The 19,567-nt window shown below is 41.7% G+C and overlaps 1 protein-coding gene across 3 annotated transcripts in view; it reads right to left on the bottom strand.

Moving 5' to 3' along the window:
• The window catches only part of BCAP29 (B cell receptor associated protein 29), a 115,932-nt gene that overhangs the window by 53,086 nt on the left and 43,279 nt on the right, over positions 1-19,567 (bottom strand). For all 3 annotated transcript variants that reach the window (XM_029616190.1, XM_029616192.1, XM_029616189.1), the window contains 2 exons: positions 16,049-16,199; positions 10,801-10,936 (listed from right to left, as the gene is read on the bottom strand). In XM_029616190.1, coding sequence (XP_029472050.1) covers positions 10,801-10,936; positions 16,049-16,199 — 287 coding nt within the window. The remainder of the gene's footprint in view (positions 1-10,800; positions 10,937-16,048; positions 16,200-19,567) is intronic.

Raw genomic sequence — 19,567 nt, 5'->3', positions numbered from 1 at the left:
CCCTGCTGGCTGCAGGGTTAGTGCCATGATGGGCATGCCCAGTAGGGGCCAGTCAAAGTTCTGGAAACTGACAGAAGTTTTCCATGATTGGGCTCCATCCTGTGATGTCACCCATATGTGAGGACTACCATCCTGCTTGTCCTGTGAGAATATGTGATATTTATTCTAAGCTTGCTTTTGTGACTTTTGTTGGTACTTTATTTAATAAGAACATAAGATATGCCAAAGTGGGTCAGACCAAGGGTCCATCAAGCCAGTATCCTGTGTCCAACAGGGACCAATCCAAGTCACAAGTATCTTGCAAGTACCCAAACATTAACTGAATAGATCCCAAGCTACTAATCCTTATTGATTAATAGCAATTTATGGACTTCTGCTCTAGAAACGTATCCAAACCTTTTTTAAACCCAGCTACACTAAATGCCTTAACCACATTCTCTGGCAATAAATTCCAGAGCTTAATTATACATTGAGCGAAAAAGAATTTTCTCCAATTTGTTTTAAATGAGCTACTTGCTAACTTCATGGAGTGCCCCCTTGTCCTTGTATTATCTGAAAGAGTAAATAACCGGTTCACATTTACCTCTTCAAGTCCTTTCATGATTTTATAAACCTCTTATCATATCCCTCCTCAGCCATCTTCTCCAAGCTGAACAGCCCTAACTAACCTCTTTAGCCTTTTCTGATAGGGGAGCCGATCCATCCCCTTTATCATTTTGGTCGCCCTACTCTGTACTTTCTCCTTTGCAACTATATATTTTTTGAGATGCGGCGACCAAAACTGCACACAATATTCAACATGTGGTCTCACCATGGAGCGATACAGAGGCATTATGACACCCATCATTTTATTTGCCATTCCCTTCCTAATAATTCCTAACATTGTTTGCTTTTTTGACCACCACAGCACACCGAGCTGATGATTTCAATGTATTATCCACTATGAAGCCTAGATCTCTTTCCTGGGTGGTAACTCCTAATGTGGAACCTAACATGGTGTAACCACAGCAAGGGTTATTTTTTCCTATATGCATCACCTTGCACTTGTCCACATTAAATGTCATCTGCCATTTGGATGCCCAATCTTCTAGTCTCACAAGGTCCTCCTGCAATTTATCACAATCCACTTGAGATTTAACTTCGCTACATAATTTTGTGTCATCTGCAAATTTAAGCACCTCACTCGTCGTGCCCCTTTCCAGATCATTTATAAATATATTAAAAAACACGGTCCTAGTATAGATGCCTGAGGCACTCCACTGTTTACCTTTTTCACTGTGGGAAAAAGACCATTTAATCCTACTCTCTGTTTTCTTTCTTTTAACTAGTTTGTAATCCACAAAAGGATATTGTCTCCTATCCGACTTCTTATTATTCTTAGAAGTCTCTCATGACGGATTTTGTCGAACACCTTCTGAAAATCCAAACAAACCACATCTACTGGTTCACCTTTGTCCACATGTTTATTCACCTCTTCATAAAAATGTAGGAGATTTGTGAGGCAAGACTTCCCTTGGGTAAATCCATGCTGGCTGTATTCCATTAAACCATGTCTATCTAATTGTTCTATGATTTTATTTTTTATAACTGTTTTCATGATTTTTCTTGGCACTGAAGTCAGGCTCATCAGTCTATAGCTTTCCGGATCTCCCTTGGAGCCCTTTTAAATATCTGGGTTACATTGGCCACCCTCCAGTCTTCAGGTGCAATGGAGGATTTTAATGGTAGGTTACAAATTTTTACTAATAGGTCTGAAATTTCATTTTTTAGTTCTTTCAAGAACCATTCAGTCACATAGACTGAATGGTTCTTTCAAGAACCATTCAGTCTATGTGATTTACTACTCTTCAGTTTCTCAATTTGGCCTACTATATCTTCCAGGTTCACCATAATTTGGTTCAGTTCATCTGAATCATCACTCTTGAAAACCGTCTCCGGAATGGGTATCTCCTCAACATCCTCTTCAGTAAACGCTGAAGCAAAGAATTTGTTCAGTCTTTCCACAATGGCCTTATCTTCCCTATGTGCCCCTTTAACCTCTTGATCATCTAACGGCCGAACCGACTCCCTCGCAGGCTTTCTACTTCGAATATATTTTAAAAGTTTTTATTATGAGTTTTTACCTGTACGGCCAACTTCTTTTCAAATTCTCTCTTAGCCAGTCTTATCAATGTCTTACATTTAACCTGCCAATTCTTATGCTTTATCCTATTTTTTCTCTGATAGATCCTTCTTCCAATTTTTGAATGAAGATCTTTTGGCTAAAATAGCCGCTTTCACCTCACTTTTTAACCATGCCTTCAATCGTTTGGCCTTTTTAATGCGTGCCATATATTTGGACTGCCCTTCTAAGTTGGTATTTTTAAACAATGTCCACGCCTATTGTGTACTCTTTACCTTTGTAGCTGTACTTTTTTTTTAAAGTATTTTCCTCATTTTGTCAAAGTTTCCTTTTTGAAAGTTTAGTGCTAGAGCCATGGATTTACTTAATGTCCCCCTTCCTGTCATTAATTCAAATGTGATCATGTAATGATCAGAATTGCCAAGCGGCTCCACCACCATTACCTCCCGCACCAAATCTTGGTCTCCATTGAGAATTAGATCCATCCAGAACCTTTATCTTTCTTGCATGTCCTGATGTTACATTTACCCAGTCAATATTGGGGTAATTGAAATGTGCCATTATTACTGCACTACCAATTTGGTTAGCTTCCCTAATTTCTCTTAGCATTTCACTGTCAAACCATTTTGACCAGGTGGACGGTAATATACTCCTTTCACTATACTTTTTCCCAACCCACAAGTGATTTCTACCCATAAAGATTTGACTGTGCATTTAGTCTCTTGCAGGACTTTATCCTGTTGGACTCTATGCTATCCCAGACATAACGTGCCACCCCATCACTAAGTTGCTCCTCTCTATCACTGCGCTATAGTTTGTACTCCAGTATAGTACTATCCAACTGGCTATCCTCCTTCCACCATGTCTCTGAGATGCCAATTAAGTCTATGTCATCATTCAGTGCTAATCACTCTAACACTCCCATCCTACTCCTTAGACTTCTGGCATTAGCATACAAACACTTCAAAGTCTGGTTTTTGTTTGCATTAACATTCTGCTTTTCAGTTGTTAGGGATAATTTGGAATCATTTTGTTCCGGTGATTCTTTACTTATAAGCACATGGACTAATTTTTTTTTTTTTTTTATTGGAACATTTCAGTTAGGATGCCCTAACTCTAATGCTTCATTAGTATCCTTCGAAGATACCTCCCTCCGAATCATGCGCTGCTGATTGACTGTTGGCTTTCCTCTTTGTTCTAATTTAAAAGCAGCTCTATCTCCTTTTAAAGGTTAGCGCCAGCAGCCTGGTTCCACCCTGGTTAAGATGGAGCCCATCTCTTTAGAAAAGACTCCCTCTTCCCCAAAAGGTTCCCCAGCTCCTTACAAAACTGAATCCCTCTTCCTTGCACCATCATCTGATCCATGTGGGCACTGGAACCATAGCCTTCAGACTAAGAAGCCTTGATAATATACACTCCACCGCCTGCTTTTTCTGTGGGGAGTGGCATGGAGATACCATGATCACGTCCAAGGAACACTGCGAAATGCCACCATATCACTTCCAGGACCTCTGATAAAAAAAAAAGAGAGGCATTCCCCTATCTCCTGTTCCAGGGGTGGGTAAGCATACCTTCATTGGGAGGCTCGGGAAGTGCCACTACCCGAGCCAGTGCCCCGTCTGGGCTGGCTGGGATGAAAGGACTGAGACCTACCGAAAGGCCAAATCCTCGGAAAGGTTGCTCCTCTATAGGGTCAAAAATGCTTGGATCCCCTAGCATGACTTCTCGAAGCCACCCCTCTGAGGTGTGGACCATATCGCAGCCCGCATCTACCAAAAAGGTGGCTGCTGGTTCCATAAATGCCCTGGAATTCACTCCAGAGTCATTGACCTCCTGAGAGAGAAGTAAACAAGAGCGATCCACCAGGGTACAACAAGAAGCTATCTTCAAAGTCTTTGCCACTGCTTCAAATGCTTGTTTAAGGATGGTCTCAATCCTTCTATTGTGTACATCCTTCAAGGCTGCTCCTTTCTCCACGGGGATAGTTGTCTTGTTGGAGACTGCACAAACAAGTGTGTCTGCTTTCGGAAAACACAGACGCTCTCTCACCATTGGATCCAAAGGGTACAGGTCTTCCAAAACTCGACCCCTTTTGAAATTAATCTCCGGAGTGCCCCATTCAAAATCAATCAATTTTTGAATGGCTTCCATCACAGGGAAAAAACAAGAGGCTATGCGGAAGGAAACTAAAATGGGATTTTTCTTTGGCTCAGAATTGGAATCCGCCCCAGGTACTCCCAGCATTTTCAAAGTCTGGGAAATCAGCACCAGCAGCTCATCTCTATGAAAGAACCACAACATAGTCTATAAGGTTCTAGGTCAGGAGTCAGGATCAGCCTCATCATCCGTGCCATCCTGATCTTTATCAGGAATGTCTAATGCTGATCTAGGTGTACTTCGGCGCTTAACAGCAGTACTGGGGTGCAGCTCTACCCTGGCAGGATTGGACTGGGCTAAGGACTGTGCCTGAAGAAAAGATTGCAATCCTTGAAAAAAAACTCTACCCAAGAAAAGGCAGAAGGATCCTTGCCAAAACCAGGAGGCACCTGTTTTGTGCCCACTGAGTTACCTTTCTCCACTGATAAATCAGTTAAGGGAGTTCCAAGATCAGGTGTCCCTCCTGACACATCTTTACCCAGACCCTCATGAAGCTGGGAAGAACTAGGCTTAGTAAAATCAGAGGAAGATAATTCTCCCTGAGCCTTCAAATAGTGCTGGCACAAGTTAGAGGGCATGCCAGGCTGAGATGCCCGGATATGACAGGCAGCGCATAGGGAAAGGCGCTTAGGTTTCTTAGCTATAGGTGCCATTATTTTTTATTTATTCGTCCCAAATTTAGGAATCCTAAGATTAGGCGCCACAAAGCTAGGTGTCCCAAACTTAAGCGCACAACCAAGGCGCCCAAATTGTGCACACAGCTAAGCATGCGTCTAATCTGGATGCTGCAATAACCTAGATGTCCAAACCGATGCTCGACTAAGGGTCCAAAAACTGGGCACAACCTGGACGCATTGACCGAACTGACGGTCCTGCAGAGGGCAGCCTAACGTACAGGCAAAAGTGTGCAAACACACCGCCGTGGCCTAGCATGCGGCACACAGTGAAAAAGCCTTCTAGCGATGGCTTTTCGATAAGAGGCTGCTAACGTCCCTTAACCTCCTTCAGGGCGGGATGAATGTTAGAACGGCGCATCTTGCATGGAGACTGGGGAAGAAGGAAGCCCTACACAAAACCCTCCTTCTCTGTATTTCTTCTAATTTTTTTTATTTTTAAACCTTACCTGAGCTTAGCCCTTCCCACCTGAGTACAGAGATGGTTTCCGGCTGCGGGGGGAGAGGGCATATGCTGTCACCGCTGCGCTCGATTTCCTGCACCCACTGCCAAACATCTAATTCCACACCGGCTAAAAAACCAGCTACCGGACCAAGGCGCTCATCTGAGGGACTACGGAAATCATCTCAGGAATTCTCAACTGGGGGAGGGACCATTTGGTATCACCGCAGGAGAGCGGGTTATTAATTTTCCTTTTATTTTGGATTCTAAAATCTGAAACAATCCCCAGAAGGGAAATGCATGTCCATCATCTGCTGGAGACGGAGAATACTGGCAGGCTGAGGTCACTGCAGGAGTATATATACTATGACGTTAGCTTTGCTCCGCCTCCATCTGCTGGTAGAGATGCACAACCCACTGCTCCTGAATCCATCTATCTGGGTGCTAGGAAATAGTTCATTCTATGGACACCTCTTCTTTGAGAAATTCCCAAGACTATACACAAGACTGTGGATTCCTTTGCTGTTAACAGTGTACCATTTGTCCACAAGCCTTCACTAGTGCGATTTTATATTTTCTTGGATATCCATCTATTTATTTTAAATTCTAAAGTTGTTGAACCACCACACATTGTATATGCCCATGTCTATTGCTTTACCCTAGCAAGAACAAAAGAATGTTTTGGACAAGAATGATTGATCATCATAATTGTATTCGTCATGGCCATAGGGAGGCTCCTATGGTGAATCACTATTTAGAGCTACATCGTATAGTAGTGGACTGAGTGGTGAATTCAATATATGGGAAAAATAGACCCACAATGGGTGTGTCTTCAACAGCACTGGATCTACAAGATGAAAACAGTTAGTCTTTTGGGTTTTAATATTAAAACTGAATGGACAGTTTTCTAAAATTCATCCTTTACACTGTCAAGGTAGTTTTCAAAAAGATTTACATACATAAAAGTAGCATATTACATAGCAATTTTCAAAAGTGCATTTACTCACGTAAAACCTTTTAACTATTCATCCCTATAGAGTGAATTTTAAAAAGTTAATTGTGTAGAAGTAGCAATTTTCAAAAGCCCTTTTACATATATATACATATATATACAGGTTTATACACCATGTTAAAGTTACTATCTTTTCTTCTTCTTACTCCCAGTTGCATGTTTCCTTGTTTATTGTAACTGCATTTATAATATGTATATTACATATTTGTTCTTGGTTCCGGTTATTACCCCATTGTTTATTGTAAACCGGCTTGATGTGATGTTATCACGATTGCCGGTATAGAAAAAATTAAAATAAATAAATAAATAAATATATAAATCATTTTGTAAATTAACTTCTGAGGTTTTAGGTCTACTTTAGTTAAGTGGCTTGAAGGTAAAAATTTGTTTAGATTGTTTAAAAATCCATTTGCATCTTTGTAATGACTGGTCAAATATCATGATTCCAAAATTTTCTAAATATAAGAACTGCTCAGCCTCAGTATTGGTAAGTATAAATCACATGGGCTTTTTGCAGGTTTTTGATTGGTCAATGAAAGGTTTTAAAATATAAATATCTCAATTTTCTCAGTCTCTTTTCATTCCCTCAAAGCAGGCAGTTACTGAAACACTGATGTTGGCATTAAATAGTTCCTTTTTTTATTTCATTCAATGCCTTTCAATCAAACTAAGTAACTTGGGGGGTGGAACAAGATGGCGGTGTGAAGTGGTCATGAAGAGCTGTTGTCCTTGTTACTTTACTAAGCTTTTCTTTGGAAAATGCCTTCAAAAAGCAAAGGGAAAATGAGGGTTTCCCTTCCAAATCTACTCACTTCAGGGCCAGCTGTCTATTACTTCCTTCATTTCCCGAGCTTCTGTCACAAAAGGGGAGCAAGTCCCCCGCTGTTTCCCAATGAAGGAGCACCAGATTCACCTAGGGACGAGGTGTCATTCAGCCCTCGTGATCTAACCTTGCTGCCAAGTAAGAGATATGATTCCCCATTCAGTTCCCTGCAGCTCCAGTGGATGAGGTCACAGGTGCAACTGCAAGGGAGAGGGCTCAGGAGGACTTGGTGACTTTCCTCTTTGATAGCAGTTGTGGACTCTGAAATGTTGTGGTGCTTACAAGCCCCCCCCCCCCCCCATTACAGACATAGATAACCTCATTTACATACAAGACGAGAATAATTAGCATGGAAATCGAGAACAAATTACCATATGTCCATTGATATTATTTGTTTATAATAGAAAATCAATCATAGAAATGTTGGCAAGTATGTAATCTAGCTTAGGAGTGGATGAAACAAATATAAAAATCCTATAGCTAGTCTTGCTATCAGTAAAATCTCTTGAGTGTGTGTTATATTGGTGCTTTGCATAGCACACTACCTCTCCCCCTTAGGTATAACCTTATATTATTTTGTACTAATTTAATAAAAGAAGTTTGCTCTCTCTGCAGCTGGTGGCTCTAACCATCTATTTTCAGAGAGCACAACAGGAAGAGCTTGCAGTGCTCTGCATTCCCTTCACCCCATTTCTGCCGGACAGGACACTTTGCAAGTAGACTCTGGATCATTTTCTAAGAAGGCACTGCAGTCGAGGCTGGGACTGGCCACTGGTGAGTCCTAAACTATGTCTTCAGAGCTGGCAGTGGTGACCCTAGATTCTCTTTGTGAGTTTATGACCAGTTTTGGAACGTTCCTAAATAACTGTGCATATAAGATTGATTCTTTAACTACTAGGCTGGAACCTCTGGTATTAAAGCACGAAGAATAATTGGTAGAGATTAGCAATAAGATCTTGTCTTTGGAAAATGCAATTAAGAATATTCAAATGGTTAATGCCACCATGATACAGGATTGAGGAGAGCTGAATTTCTTCAGAATCATTCCAAACATCTCAACTTGCGCATTTTGAATTTTCCCTCAATTATGGGCGAGCGTCCCATTGTGACTTTGAAGAAATAATTCTCAGATGTTCTCTATAGTGTGAAAGGTAGTGGGGTGTGTCAGCCCTCTGTGCTGTGGCATAGTTGACGTAGCCTCGAGGGTGAACCCACGAGGCTTACACTGGTAGCTAGCGAACATGCCCTGCAGCGGGACAATCTGGAGCTTTATCTTTACCAGCTAACCCCCCCCCCCCCCCAACAGGTTGAGCCCTTGGTTTTTGGCAACCGGCAGGACTTAGGCAGGTTCCTAGGACGGTGAAGATAACTAAAGTCCAGATGCCGGGGTCAGGGCAGGCAGTAGACTTGGAGTCAGAGACAGGCCAAGGTCGGGGCAGGCAGCTAGCAAGAGTGGTCAAGTTCAGGCAAGGGATCAGATCCAGGCGGCAGGCAATCACGGTCAGGTCCAGGAGGCAAGCAATCGTGATCAGGTTCAGGCAAAAGGACAAGATCCAGAGAGTCAGGCTGTGTGGATGAAGACACACTGAAAACACTAGACAAGATGAATAGAACAGGGGAAGGCTGGAAAAGTCAAGGCTGAATGGTGCAAGGCTGGAAGAAAAGGCACAGGAATTGGGAACCAACATGCAGGAGCAACATGCACTATTGCAAGAGTAGAAGACCTGTTGCTGAGGCAAAGACAAGGAGTGAGAGTGGGGTTTAAGTAGAGCAATCCCTATTGATGTCATTTCTGGGTGCCGCAGGGCTTTCCAGCCCTTGGCCCTTTAAATACAGCCGAGTGGTACGCGCACACCTATGGGTCCACAAGTATGAGCAGGATGGTAGCAGTGTTCTGGCGGCATCAAAGCCTAGGGCCTGTAGTACTGCTGTGGTATTTCCTGCTGGGTCAGGAGGGCTTCGCTGGAATCAGGGTGAGTGATGCCGGTCATGGCCGGTCCCATAATTGGCGAATGTAACACATATTTCCTCTGATCAGATTCCTTCCATTAATAAAGTTGTTTTTTTTTTTTACCTATTTCACAGGCCACAAGGCAAGGCAAGGCAAGGCTAGAAGGACTAAAGGCCACGAGGCAAAGCAGAAAAGCCAAGGAGGCCGCAGGACAAGACAAATAGACCATGAGGGCCACAAGGAAAGAAGGCCACAAGGACCATGCAGTAACAAAGCAAGGTGGGCCAAAGCAGGGAGCAGAAATGACTCGATGAGGCACAGGTTTGTGGGAGAGGCAAGATTAAATAGGGCTGGCCTTGCTGTGTCATGGGGCCATTAAGGAGATGGCTAGATCGGGAGACAGCATGGCTCAGTGAGGACCACTGCTGGCAGAAGGCTGCCTAGCAGCCAGGATCAATAGAATTGTATTTTAGAAATATGAATAATTATTTTCTTGGTCAAACTAGTAGGAAAGAGTTTCTTGCCTTTAGATGACAGATAATAGCTTTAGGTAGTTCTTTTAGTCTAAGATATCCATGTAAATGTGTTATTAAATATAATAATGCATTTTTTTTTGCCCCAGAACAACTGAAGTCATTTATAGATTCTGGGAGAGTAATAACATTTTCTCTGGCTCCCAGTTTGTTCTAACGTATTGATTTTTTTTTTTTAAATATAAAGCAGGACCGGTCACATTATGGCTGTTTTCTTCATGGCTTGTTGATATTCTTTTGGTTTTCTCACGTCGTTCTCCTTTTTTCCTGTTTGGTCGGTAAATGAGGAAACATTTTGTTTTTCTTATTTCAATGAATATCAGTTTCTTGTTTTCTTCACTGTATTTCTGTAACCACAGTGTTAATGTTTTGTATTGTTTAACACACAATAAATATAAAATAAAAAATAAAGCTAACATCTTTACATCAAGAAAAAGTTTATTCAGTGAGAGCAGTGGCAACTTTGGAACTGTAAGTGTTACAAAGCAGTTTAATTTTAACACAAATTATAAATTCGAAAACAAAAAAAATAAGTGTGACTTAAGAGGTGGGCAGTATCTTTTTTTAGACTATATATGAGACTGTTCATCACATCTGAAATAAATAAAAGATCCACTTTTGTGTGGCATTGGATTACAAGTAGTAGGAATTACACTGGGCTAATATTCACATAATTTGCTCAGGTCAGACAGACAATGCCAGCTCAGCATACATTTAATTTATTTTGAAAAAGTGTTTTTGTAGATGCACTGAGGCAGACTTGGTGTTTTGTGACTGGGTTGAAATCTGTTGTTTTTCCATTTTTTGAATATTTAATGTATTATTGTGGGGACTCGCTCCTTTTATACCTTCTGTTTAAATCTGTACCATGTATCAGCTTCTGTTCATTTAGAGATTCATTGAAACATATAATATGACCAGGGGTGCCTACATTTTGCTCACTAAAAGTAGTTGCCATAGTGGATCAAGTTTTCTTTGATCTTTTCTGTGGCTCTGTTCCTGTCAACCAAATAAGACTGTTTTGAAAAATATCCCTTGCAATGACATACACTACTCACAGAAACGTAACATAAAGAAAAAAAAGACCTGCTTTATCTTGTCATTTTCCTCCATATACGTTTTGGCAGCTTCATTGGTGTTTTCCACTTGTGCTTTCAAAGCCACGTTAATTTCCATCTCTCTTGCCATTTGTGTAATAAGAACAGCAATACGTCTCAGCACACTAGAGAAGAGACACAATATTTTTTTAACGCATATATTCAATGATTCTAATTGCTTGTTTTACAAAGTTCTAAGTCACTATTCTAACAAAATGTCACATGCTAACTGCAATAAACGAAAATGCTTAAATATGAGATGGCAGGTATAAACATGCAGACCCTCTATACAGAGTTTTTAATGGCCTTTCTTTGTATCATTGTGAGACTGCAAGACTTGGAAGTCTCCGGGGCTTTCTAGATACTACAAGTGCCCAAACCTGCCCCCGAGGAAGGTTGTCAGGGCCGAGTTGTCTCACATCCTTTTACTTGACTTGGCACTTTCTTGTATGGCAACTGCACTGATGCACAAATCCTGTTGTAAGAGGACCTTGTCAACATCCTCTGAGACTGGTCAGACTACTTTTTTTGGATTTTGGGGGATTAGTCTGAGGCCTCTAGACGTTTCAGATTATCCAAAACTGTGTCCACTAATGTCTGCTTGACTTTTCTGTATGAGTCTTTCAATTAATTATCCTATTAGCAATTGTTTTACATTTGTATGCAGTGCCTTTAGAGAAAGGTGCAATGAATATACATCACCTTATGTAATTATTACAGCATTTCAAGAGAGGAGTGTTTTAATAAAGAATTACATTCAATTAGAAAAAACTTCACAATGTAAAATGCCTGTATTTTGGGGTGAATTTTCAAAGGAGTTACATGGGTAAAATTAGCATATAAGCTAATTTCATAAATATCAAATGTATGCATATTTTTGCTTTCACACGCACATCTACATGCGTAAAAAAGGGGTGGTTTAGGGCGGGGCTAAGAGGAATGGGGGAAAGTTGCTATTTTATAAGCAACTCAGGCAAGTACAAGTGGAAACTTATTCACACATTTTTACACCTAAGTATCTTGCACAATTGATATCAGACTCATCTGTTGTCAAGTACTGGTGGGGTAGGAGGTCTGGGTGAACTTCAGGCTGAAGAATTAGGAGGTCTTGATAACCTGGACAAGGACTGGATGGACTGGATAAACTGGTGAAGGAATCAGAAAACTGATGATTTCAATTACTAGTGCGAGTTTTAAAATATATCATCTTATGCACATAAATCAGAGTTTACGTGAGCAAGTTGTATTTTTTTTGCACATAAAATATATGGGCCGGATTTTAAAAGCTTTATGTGCGTAGAATGGCTTACGTGCGCCGGGCCTATTTTATAAAGGCCCAGCGACGCGCGTAAAGCCCCGGGAAATGTCTAAGTCCCGGGGCTTTAAAAAAGGGGCGGTCCGGGGGCGGGGCCAGAGGTCTCCGGCACAGCAACCATTTGGCGCTGTGTCAGAGGATTGCGTGCCGGCATTCGCAAAAGGTAAGACAGAGGTCGGGGTGGGGGTTTGAATAGGGCTAGGGGCGGAAAGGTTAGGGAAAGGGGTGGGAAGGTTAGAATAGGGGGAAGGGAACGGGGGAAGGCCACAGGCGTCGGCATGCGCAAGATGCACTAGTATGCACCCCCTTGAGCGCGCCGACCCCCAATTTCATAACATGTGCGCATTTGCGCGCACGTGTTATAAAATCGGGTGTACATGTGAGTGTGCTGGGTAGCGCACACACATGTACACCCAAGCATATGTTTTAAAATTTACCCCTATATGCATATGTTTCTGAAATAGTTAGGAAAATATGCATGTTCAATGCATTGAAATACATGGTTTCAATGCATTGCACATGTTCATGCATAAGCATACATATATGCCTATGTTGAGGGTAGACAAACACATTCTATAATCTGTGTGTACCTGATACACGCAGGTTATAAAATATTGTAGAAGTTCTCTATGCAGCCATATATGTGCATATATGGAGCTGTGCGGTGTTGTCTAAGAACATAAGAGATGCCATCAAGCCCAGCATCCTGTTTCCAACACTGGCCAATCCAAGTCACAAGTACCTGGCAAGTACCCAAACATTAAAGAGATCTCAAGCTACTATTCCTTATTAATAGCAGTTTATGGATTTTTCCTCTAGGAACTTATCCAAACCTTTTTTAAAAGTAGTTGCACTATCTGCTGTATCCACATTCTTTGGCAGTGAATTCCAGAGCTCAACTATGCTCTGAGTTAAGAATTTTCTTTGATTTATTTTAAATGAGCTACTTGCTAACTTCATAGAGTGCACCCTAGTCCTTCTACTATCTGAGAAAGTAAATAAATGATTTACATTAACTTAAGCCCTTTCATGATTTTGTAGACCTCTACTATATCCCTCCTCAGTCGTCTCTTCTCCAAACTGAACAGCCCTAACTTCTTTAGCCTTTCCTCATAGGGCAGTTGTTCCTTGCCCCTTATCATTTTGATCGCCCTTCTCTGCACTTTCTCCAGTAAAACTATATCTTTTTTGAGGTGCGGCAACCAGAACTGCACACAGTATTCAAGAAGTGGACTCACCATGGAGTGATACAGAGGCATTATGACATCCATCATTTTATTTGCCATTCCCTTCCTAATTATTCCTAACATTGTTTGCTTTTTGATCGCCACAGCACACTGAGCTGATGATTTCAATGTGAAATCAATGTGAAAATGGATAACAAAGTTATTCTCCTTGATTTTAAATATTGCCTTTCCAGAATAGCTCAAGACAATGCACATAAAATTGATCATAAAAAGTCAAATGCAAATTATGGAGGCAGCAAGATGGAGAGAGCAGCAAGGAAAGGACAAATTAAAACAAACATCAGAGAAGTTAAAGCAGTATATCATGCATTGCCACAAGCAGAAACATGCAAAATTCCCGGTCGTGGCAACAGAAAAATCTCTGCGGGATCTGTTAACCTGCGGCATTCGGGCACCACGGCTCAGTCATTTCTGCAAAGCTCTTCCTTGCGACTTAATAAATAAGGCCCTTACAGTGCTCACATCAAAATAATTCTTAAAATCAAGTATATGGAGTAACAAGGAAGAGAAATGTTGCACAGTGAAACGAAGGTATGGGTTTCTTAAAAGATAGGAACAGCAAGGGAAGGCATAAATAAAGGAGAAGACTGTTGAGAGTTAGGCTGTATCTGGAAATATAAAGGGAGATGAATAGAGACTAGAAGTAAATTAGCTCTGGGCTTGTGAACTGGGACTGGGTTCTAATCAATAACCACTGGACCTTCTGGAACAGTGGAGAGATGTGATTTTTCAAAAATTATGAATGAACCATGTAATTGTCCTCTACACAAAGTGAAAGGGACATAGATGGAGGGAGGGAATTTTTATAATTCAGCCCAGCAAGAACTATGGTAAGGATCAATTGCTTTGCATTGGGAATGGTGAGGAGATTCCCTTGGAAAAGTGTGTGACGTAAAAAACAAAAAAAAAGGTTTCTGCATGGTTGATGTTCTCCGTTTCCTCTCTGTGCATGCTAGTGATTAATAGTATGTGTCGATCCTTTTTTCCTTTGTGTTTCAACAATTTGCTCTGGGGCTCTTGCTCCAGTTAGATCTTTTTTTTGCTGTTGTGAGACAGTTTATTGGACTGTCTGTGGAATTAGGAGAAAGGAAAAAAATATTTACGTTTATTTATTTAAAAATCTTTATATCACACTTATTTTAACTAATTCTAAGTGAGCTACAGCATTATAAAATGGCAGAACAAACAAGAAACAGGCAGAATCTGTGACAGGTTCTGGTTCTGCTTATATACTACAGAACCAGTTCCAAAAACATTCCCAATCTGGCATACTACATCATTAAAATCAGTTTAATCCAATCGTATCATAAAAACACCCAAACCATTATTTATTTATTGTTTTTATATACCGACATTCAATCAAGATATCACATCGGTTTACATATAACTAAAACAAATAAGACATAACCTGCTTATTTTACATTGTAACATGGTAACAGTTTGTAACATGGTAACAGGTAGGAACGAACAATTGACTATACATGGTAATTGATGAGAACGAACAATTGACTGTACATATGGCTAACTAAATAGCAAGATCTGCTTATTTACATTGTAGGAAGGTAACTGTGAACAACAAGGAAGAGAGATATTTATAGGAATGTTCTAAAATTGCACTGCGGAAATGCTATGAAGGATACTATCTAAGGGAGTCTTTGGAAAAAAAGATGTGTAGAGGTTCTTGAGGTTGGGAGAGGAGAGTAGGGTGAGGAGGGAGGAGGTGGGTAGGAGGGAGGATGGTGAGGCAGAGTGAGGGGCGGGGCTGTGGGTGTGTTTAGTGTGGGTTTAGTTTACCCACACTAAACACACCCATGCCTGCTCCAAAACTTGGCTCCAGAAACCTACTGTTTACTCTGCCACAAGTAGCTTCGCTATGATGAGATGCACAATTCACAGAGAAGAAAGAGATGGAATAAAAAAATGAGAAGGACAGTTGGATGAAATAAAGTAAAATCAAAATGATTTGTTAATACTAAAGTCTACTGTATAGCTTTGGCTCCTTGTGTAGTCAAATATAGCACTCCCTATATTTGTTATCTTGAGTGCTCTATTGACAAACACAAGAGCAGACAAAGATACTTTGACTTCCCAATACTGTAATCTTCCTCAGGAGAGACCATGCTCTCCTAAAGATTTTATTCAAATCACAAGAGCTTGTTATTTCAGGCTTTACTGTAAGGGGGCCGCCTGGAGCAGGAATTAGCCAGTAACAACTTTTCCAATGTATAATTAATGAACAATCAAAGTTAAGTCTCTAGTTTTGACTTGCTACAAATACAGCAGTGCAGACTCAACTGGTTTTACAAACCCAGCCCAAGGTGGTCCATAATCTTCATAAATGGAAGCTTAAAAGACAGCTTTGTTTGTAGCTGTGGTCATATAGATGAAGCTACTGACCACATAAGGAATAACTGCCCAATACGCAAACTAAGGGTATTTATTTAGTTGAAGTAGAAGCTACTTCTTGGTTCACAACTTTGGAATTGGAGGTTGAGCAGCTTTTACTGTGCTATACACAAGATGATGATACTTAAAAGACTAAGGCAGACAACCAATTTGAAACAGTCAATGGCCAGCAACAAAACACACATAAATGATAAACAAGCCAAAGCATATGGTATAATCTACAACACCATGCAAACCTTGGAAAGATTTTGGGTGAGGTTTATACTTACAGCCACAGAAAAAGGGAGAATCCTGAGATGTAAAGATTTCGCTGTGATCTAAAAAGTTTCATATGGATATGATCATATGCACTGGGATAGAGCTTTGATTCTTTATCTATCACCTGGGTAGCTGAATACTTTCTCACTTCTCTCACAGCATCTGCAAACAAAAAATGGATTTTTCTTCACTGGGTAACTGCTAAAATACTTGGTTATATTTACATCCAAAAGGTAAAAGGCACACATGGAGTGAATTATTCGTAGGTTGTAATAGCTTTTACTGGACAATCCCAAAAAAATAATTCAAAAATGTTCTGAAGAAGGAGCTCCCTGTCGTCTTACATCATCATACCGAGATTATTCTTATGTTGGGTCCAAAAAAACTGCGGCTTTCTCCAGGACCAACGTGACCTCAAGAATTCTACAGTTCATGTAGTGCAAAACACAAATGCCATCTTATGATTATCCATTTTTTAAAAATTTGAAACCAAAGTAACAAACAGCTTATGAAATCCTCATTGAATAATATTAGAATTGCAGAAGACGAATGTCAGTTCTGCAAATGTTCCAGTAAAAATATACACGCAGCTAATGAGTGCAAAATATGCACGTGAAAAGACACTGGAGGAAGGATGACATCCAGATGAACTAAAAATGTATCATAGAAAAGTCACACAATTCAGCATCTAATGTGGATTTCTGTAATTATCCGGTAAAAACATATTCGGCTCCATGAGAGTGTGTGCTCCTGCTGATCCCCGGGGCTCTGCTGGTAACCATAATATGGGTAGCCAGGACCAACTCTTCTCCCGGCACCCACCCTCTCACATTCAGTAGCAATGAAAACTCAGACAATAAATGGGGATCAAACAGGGCGCAGCTTTATTGCACAACAATCAGGTGCCCAGGCTCAAGTAAGTTACATAGGCTGCACTATGCACCCGCCAGCAAGGTGCACAGATCCAGGCCAGCCAAACCTTGTGTCATTAACATTTGCAATACTCGCACCCACAACCCCCGCCACCACCCAGCAAGGAGTTGTGAAAATAAGTCCCTGCCACCATCCAGCAAGGAGCCTCACGCAGGACAACTCCACCCAATTGTCCCGCCCGTAATTCCGACCTGACAACTGTCGGGTCCATCACACCCTTAAACACCACGCTGAACCTCGATCGGGTCGGGCAACCCGCCCTCAGCTGCGACAACACCGCCCCAAAATAACCAACGATCAACATACAAAGGAAATATGAGGGTGGGTGGGAGGGAAGCAGCTTCCACGCACAACGGCAGGCAAGTCATTGCTGCCGTTGCTCCGATGATAACTCCCCAACCTGGCTCCTCCCCCGACTGGCTACCAGAGCCCAAGGGAACCATTAGGTTCCCATTTCCCCCGAGGTTTGAAATTCAAACCCATCATGCCTAAAGCCAGCCAATGGGCTGGCATGCCGGGCGCAAAAGTCCCCTTTGCGCACGGTGGCCCCATCACCGGTGCAAATCGTTCCTGGCACCCACATTACTCCGGGCACCCCGATACCTTATCAAGGTGCCCTTCTCAACTCACTCTGAAGAGTGCTTGAGAAATCTGCAGTGTTACCAGCTCCACTCCATGTCATGATACTTTTTTTGATCAGTCCTGTTTTTAGCCTTGGTTCCTTAAGGAAGGGAGTATTATCAGATGGTTGAGTTTGTCTGTGTACATGTTCTCCCTGCTTTCCATTTCTAAACAGCTAGACCGAGCTAAACCAAACTTTGTGTGGAGGTAGGCCCCTGGGGGAGAAAGATGGCAGGGCATCTGACTTTTGTACTTTTCAAAGTTGGGGAGTGATCTGGGGAGGGTGGGGCTAAAATCATACCAGGGATACCAGCAGTGGTGTCTCTACACAAAGTATTTAGGGGAAGGGGGGGCAAGCCAAAGTGACATTTCCACACATCACACCTACCTCCATAGCATGGACCCATGTCTTTAAATTGACTATAAAAGAGACTCAATGAGGTCCATATTCAAAAGCATTTAGCCGGCTAACTCAGAAGTTAGCCAACTAAATGAATATTTAGACCCAGGAAGCTAGAACTTTAACCGGCTAAATTAAGGGCGTTCTGAGGGTGTAACTGGAAGGAGTTGAGTTAGCCAGCTAAGTTAACCGGCTAACTCCAATATTCAGAGTTAGCCGGGTGACTTAACCTGCTAAGTATGGTCGAGCCAAAGAGCTATCCCTAAAGTAAGGCAACTATAGTTAACTGGCTAACTTTAAGATAGCTGGCAATATTCAATAGTGCATTTTCACTATTGATTATACCTCCAAAGTTAGCCGGATAAGTTTATCCGGCTAACTTTGCTAGCTGGACTGTGTCTGAATATGGACCTCAATAAGTATAATTCCCAAGGGTCTTCCGCACAATTTTTAAAAAGCTGTCCAGTTTCAACCTTCTATTAAAACTACCATTAACAATATTTCATAGCCTCATTCAAACAATTCTATATGGATATGAGAGTGAAGTCTGGAATCTGTACAGGAAGGGACAGAATCTCAATAAGAATCCTGCACCTCCAATTCTGTAAAACACTCTTTATCCACAGAAATTCCCGCAACAATGGAACTTGGATGTTTCCCCTTATAACTCACCATACAAAAACAATATTTCCAAATTCTGGTGTCATCTCAGTTACAGCAGCACACCTTCCACTGCCAGACGCATTGTGAAGTAACACAAAACCCAGCAAAAAAGACACTCAAAATCTATATAGCAGACCTATCATAATGTAATAGTGGTAATGCCAAGGACTAAAACAACCAACCTACCTGTAAAAATGCAGCTTTATAAATATTATACTGGGTCCCAGAATACCAATAAAAGCAAGTTTGCTTACCATAAACAGTGTTTTCCGTAGATAGCAGGGAATTTAGCCATGCATAGTGGGAGGCGTCGTCCATGACGTCACGGAGATGGAGCTTTCTTTCTAAGCTCTAAGAGCTTTGACGTGTGCATGAGCACTGTTAGCAGCGGGGGCGCTACGGAGTGATCCCCGCCGGGCTTTTTAGTGTGCCCATGGGCCTCAGCCCGACCCCAGACGAATCCAGGACCAAACCAAGGGTTGACGGTGTGTTCCACCATGGCTGACGGTCTTACCCTCTGCCAGGCCGGCAAGCTCCCATGGCCAACAACAGAAGATGTTGGAATGTGAATGGTCCTCAGACCATTCCGAGCCCTTTCGGACCTGCTGCATGGAACAGCATGGAGCAGTAGGCCTGGCCTGAGGTCGAGGGCAAATGGGCCTTGACACGTAGACATGACAGCAGGATCAATGCAACGGCATCACGGACGAAGACATGACAGCAGGGTCGATGCAACGGCATCGCAGACGAAGATTTGACACCACAGCTGATGCGAAGACATCACGGACCAGTGGTCGATGTGACGGCATCCCGGACCAGGGTCGATGCGACGACATCAGGAACAAGACATGATACCAAGAATGATGCAACGGCATCCATGACGAGACGAGGAACTTGACGAAGTCCAGACGAG

The sequence above is a fragment of the Rhinatrema bivittatum genome, chromosome 9 (genome assembly GCF_901001135.1).
Source record: "Rhinatrema bivittatum chromosome 9, aRhiBiv1.1, whole genome shotgun sequence".
In the NCBI taxonomy this organism is placed as follows: Eukaryota; Metazoa; Chordata; class Amphibia; order Gymnophiona; family Rhinatrematidae; genus Rhinatrema; species Rhinatrema bivittatum.
This window is presented reverse-complemented; position numbering and strand designations above follow the sequence as displayed.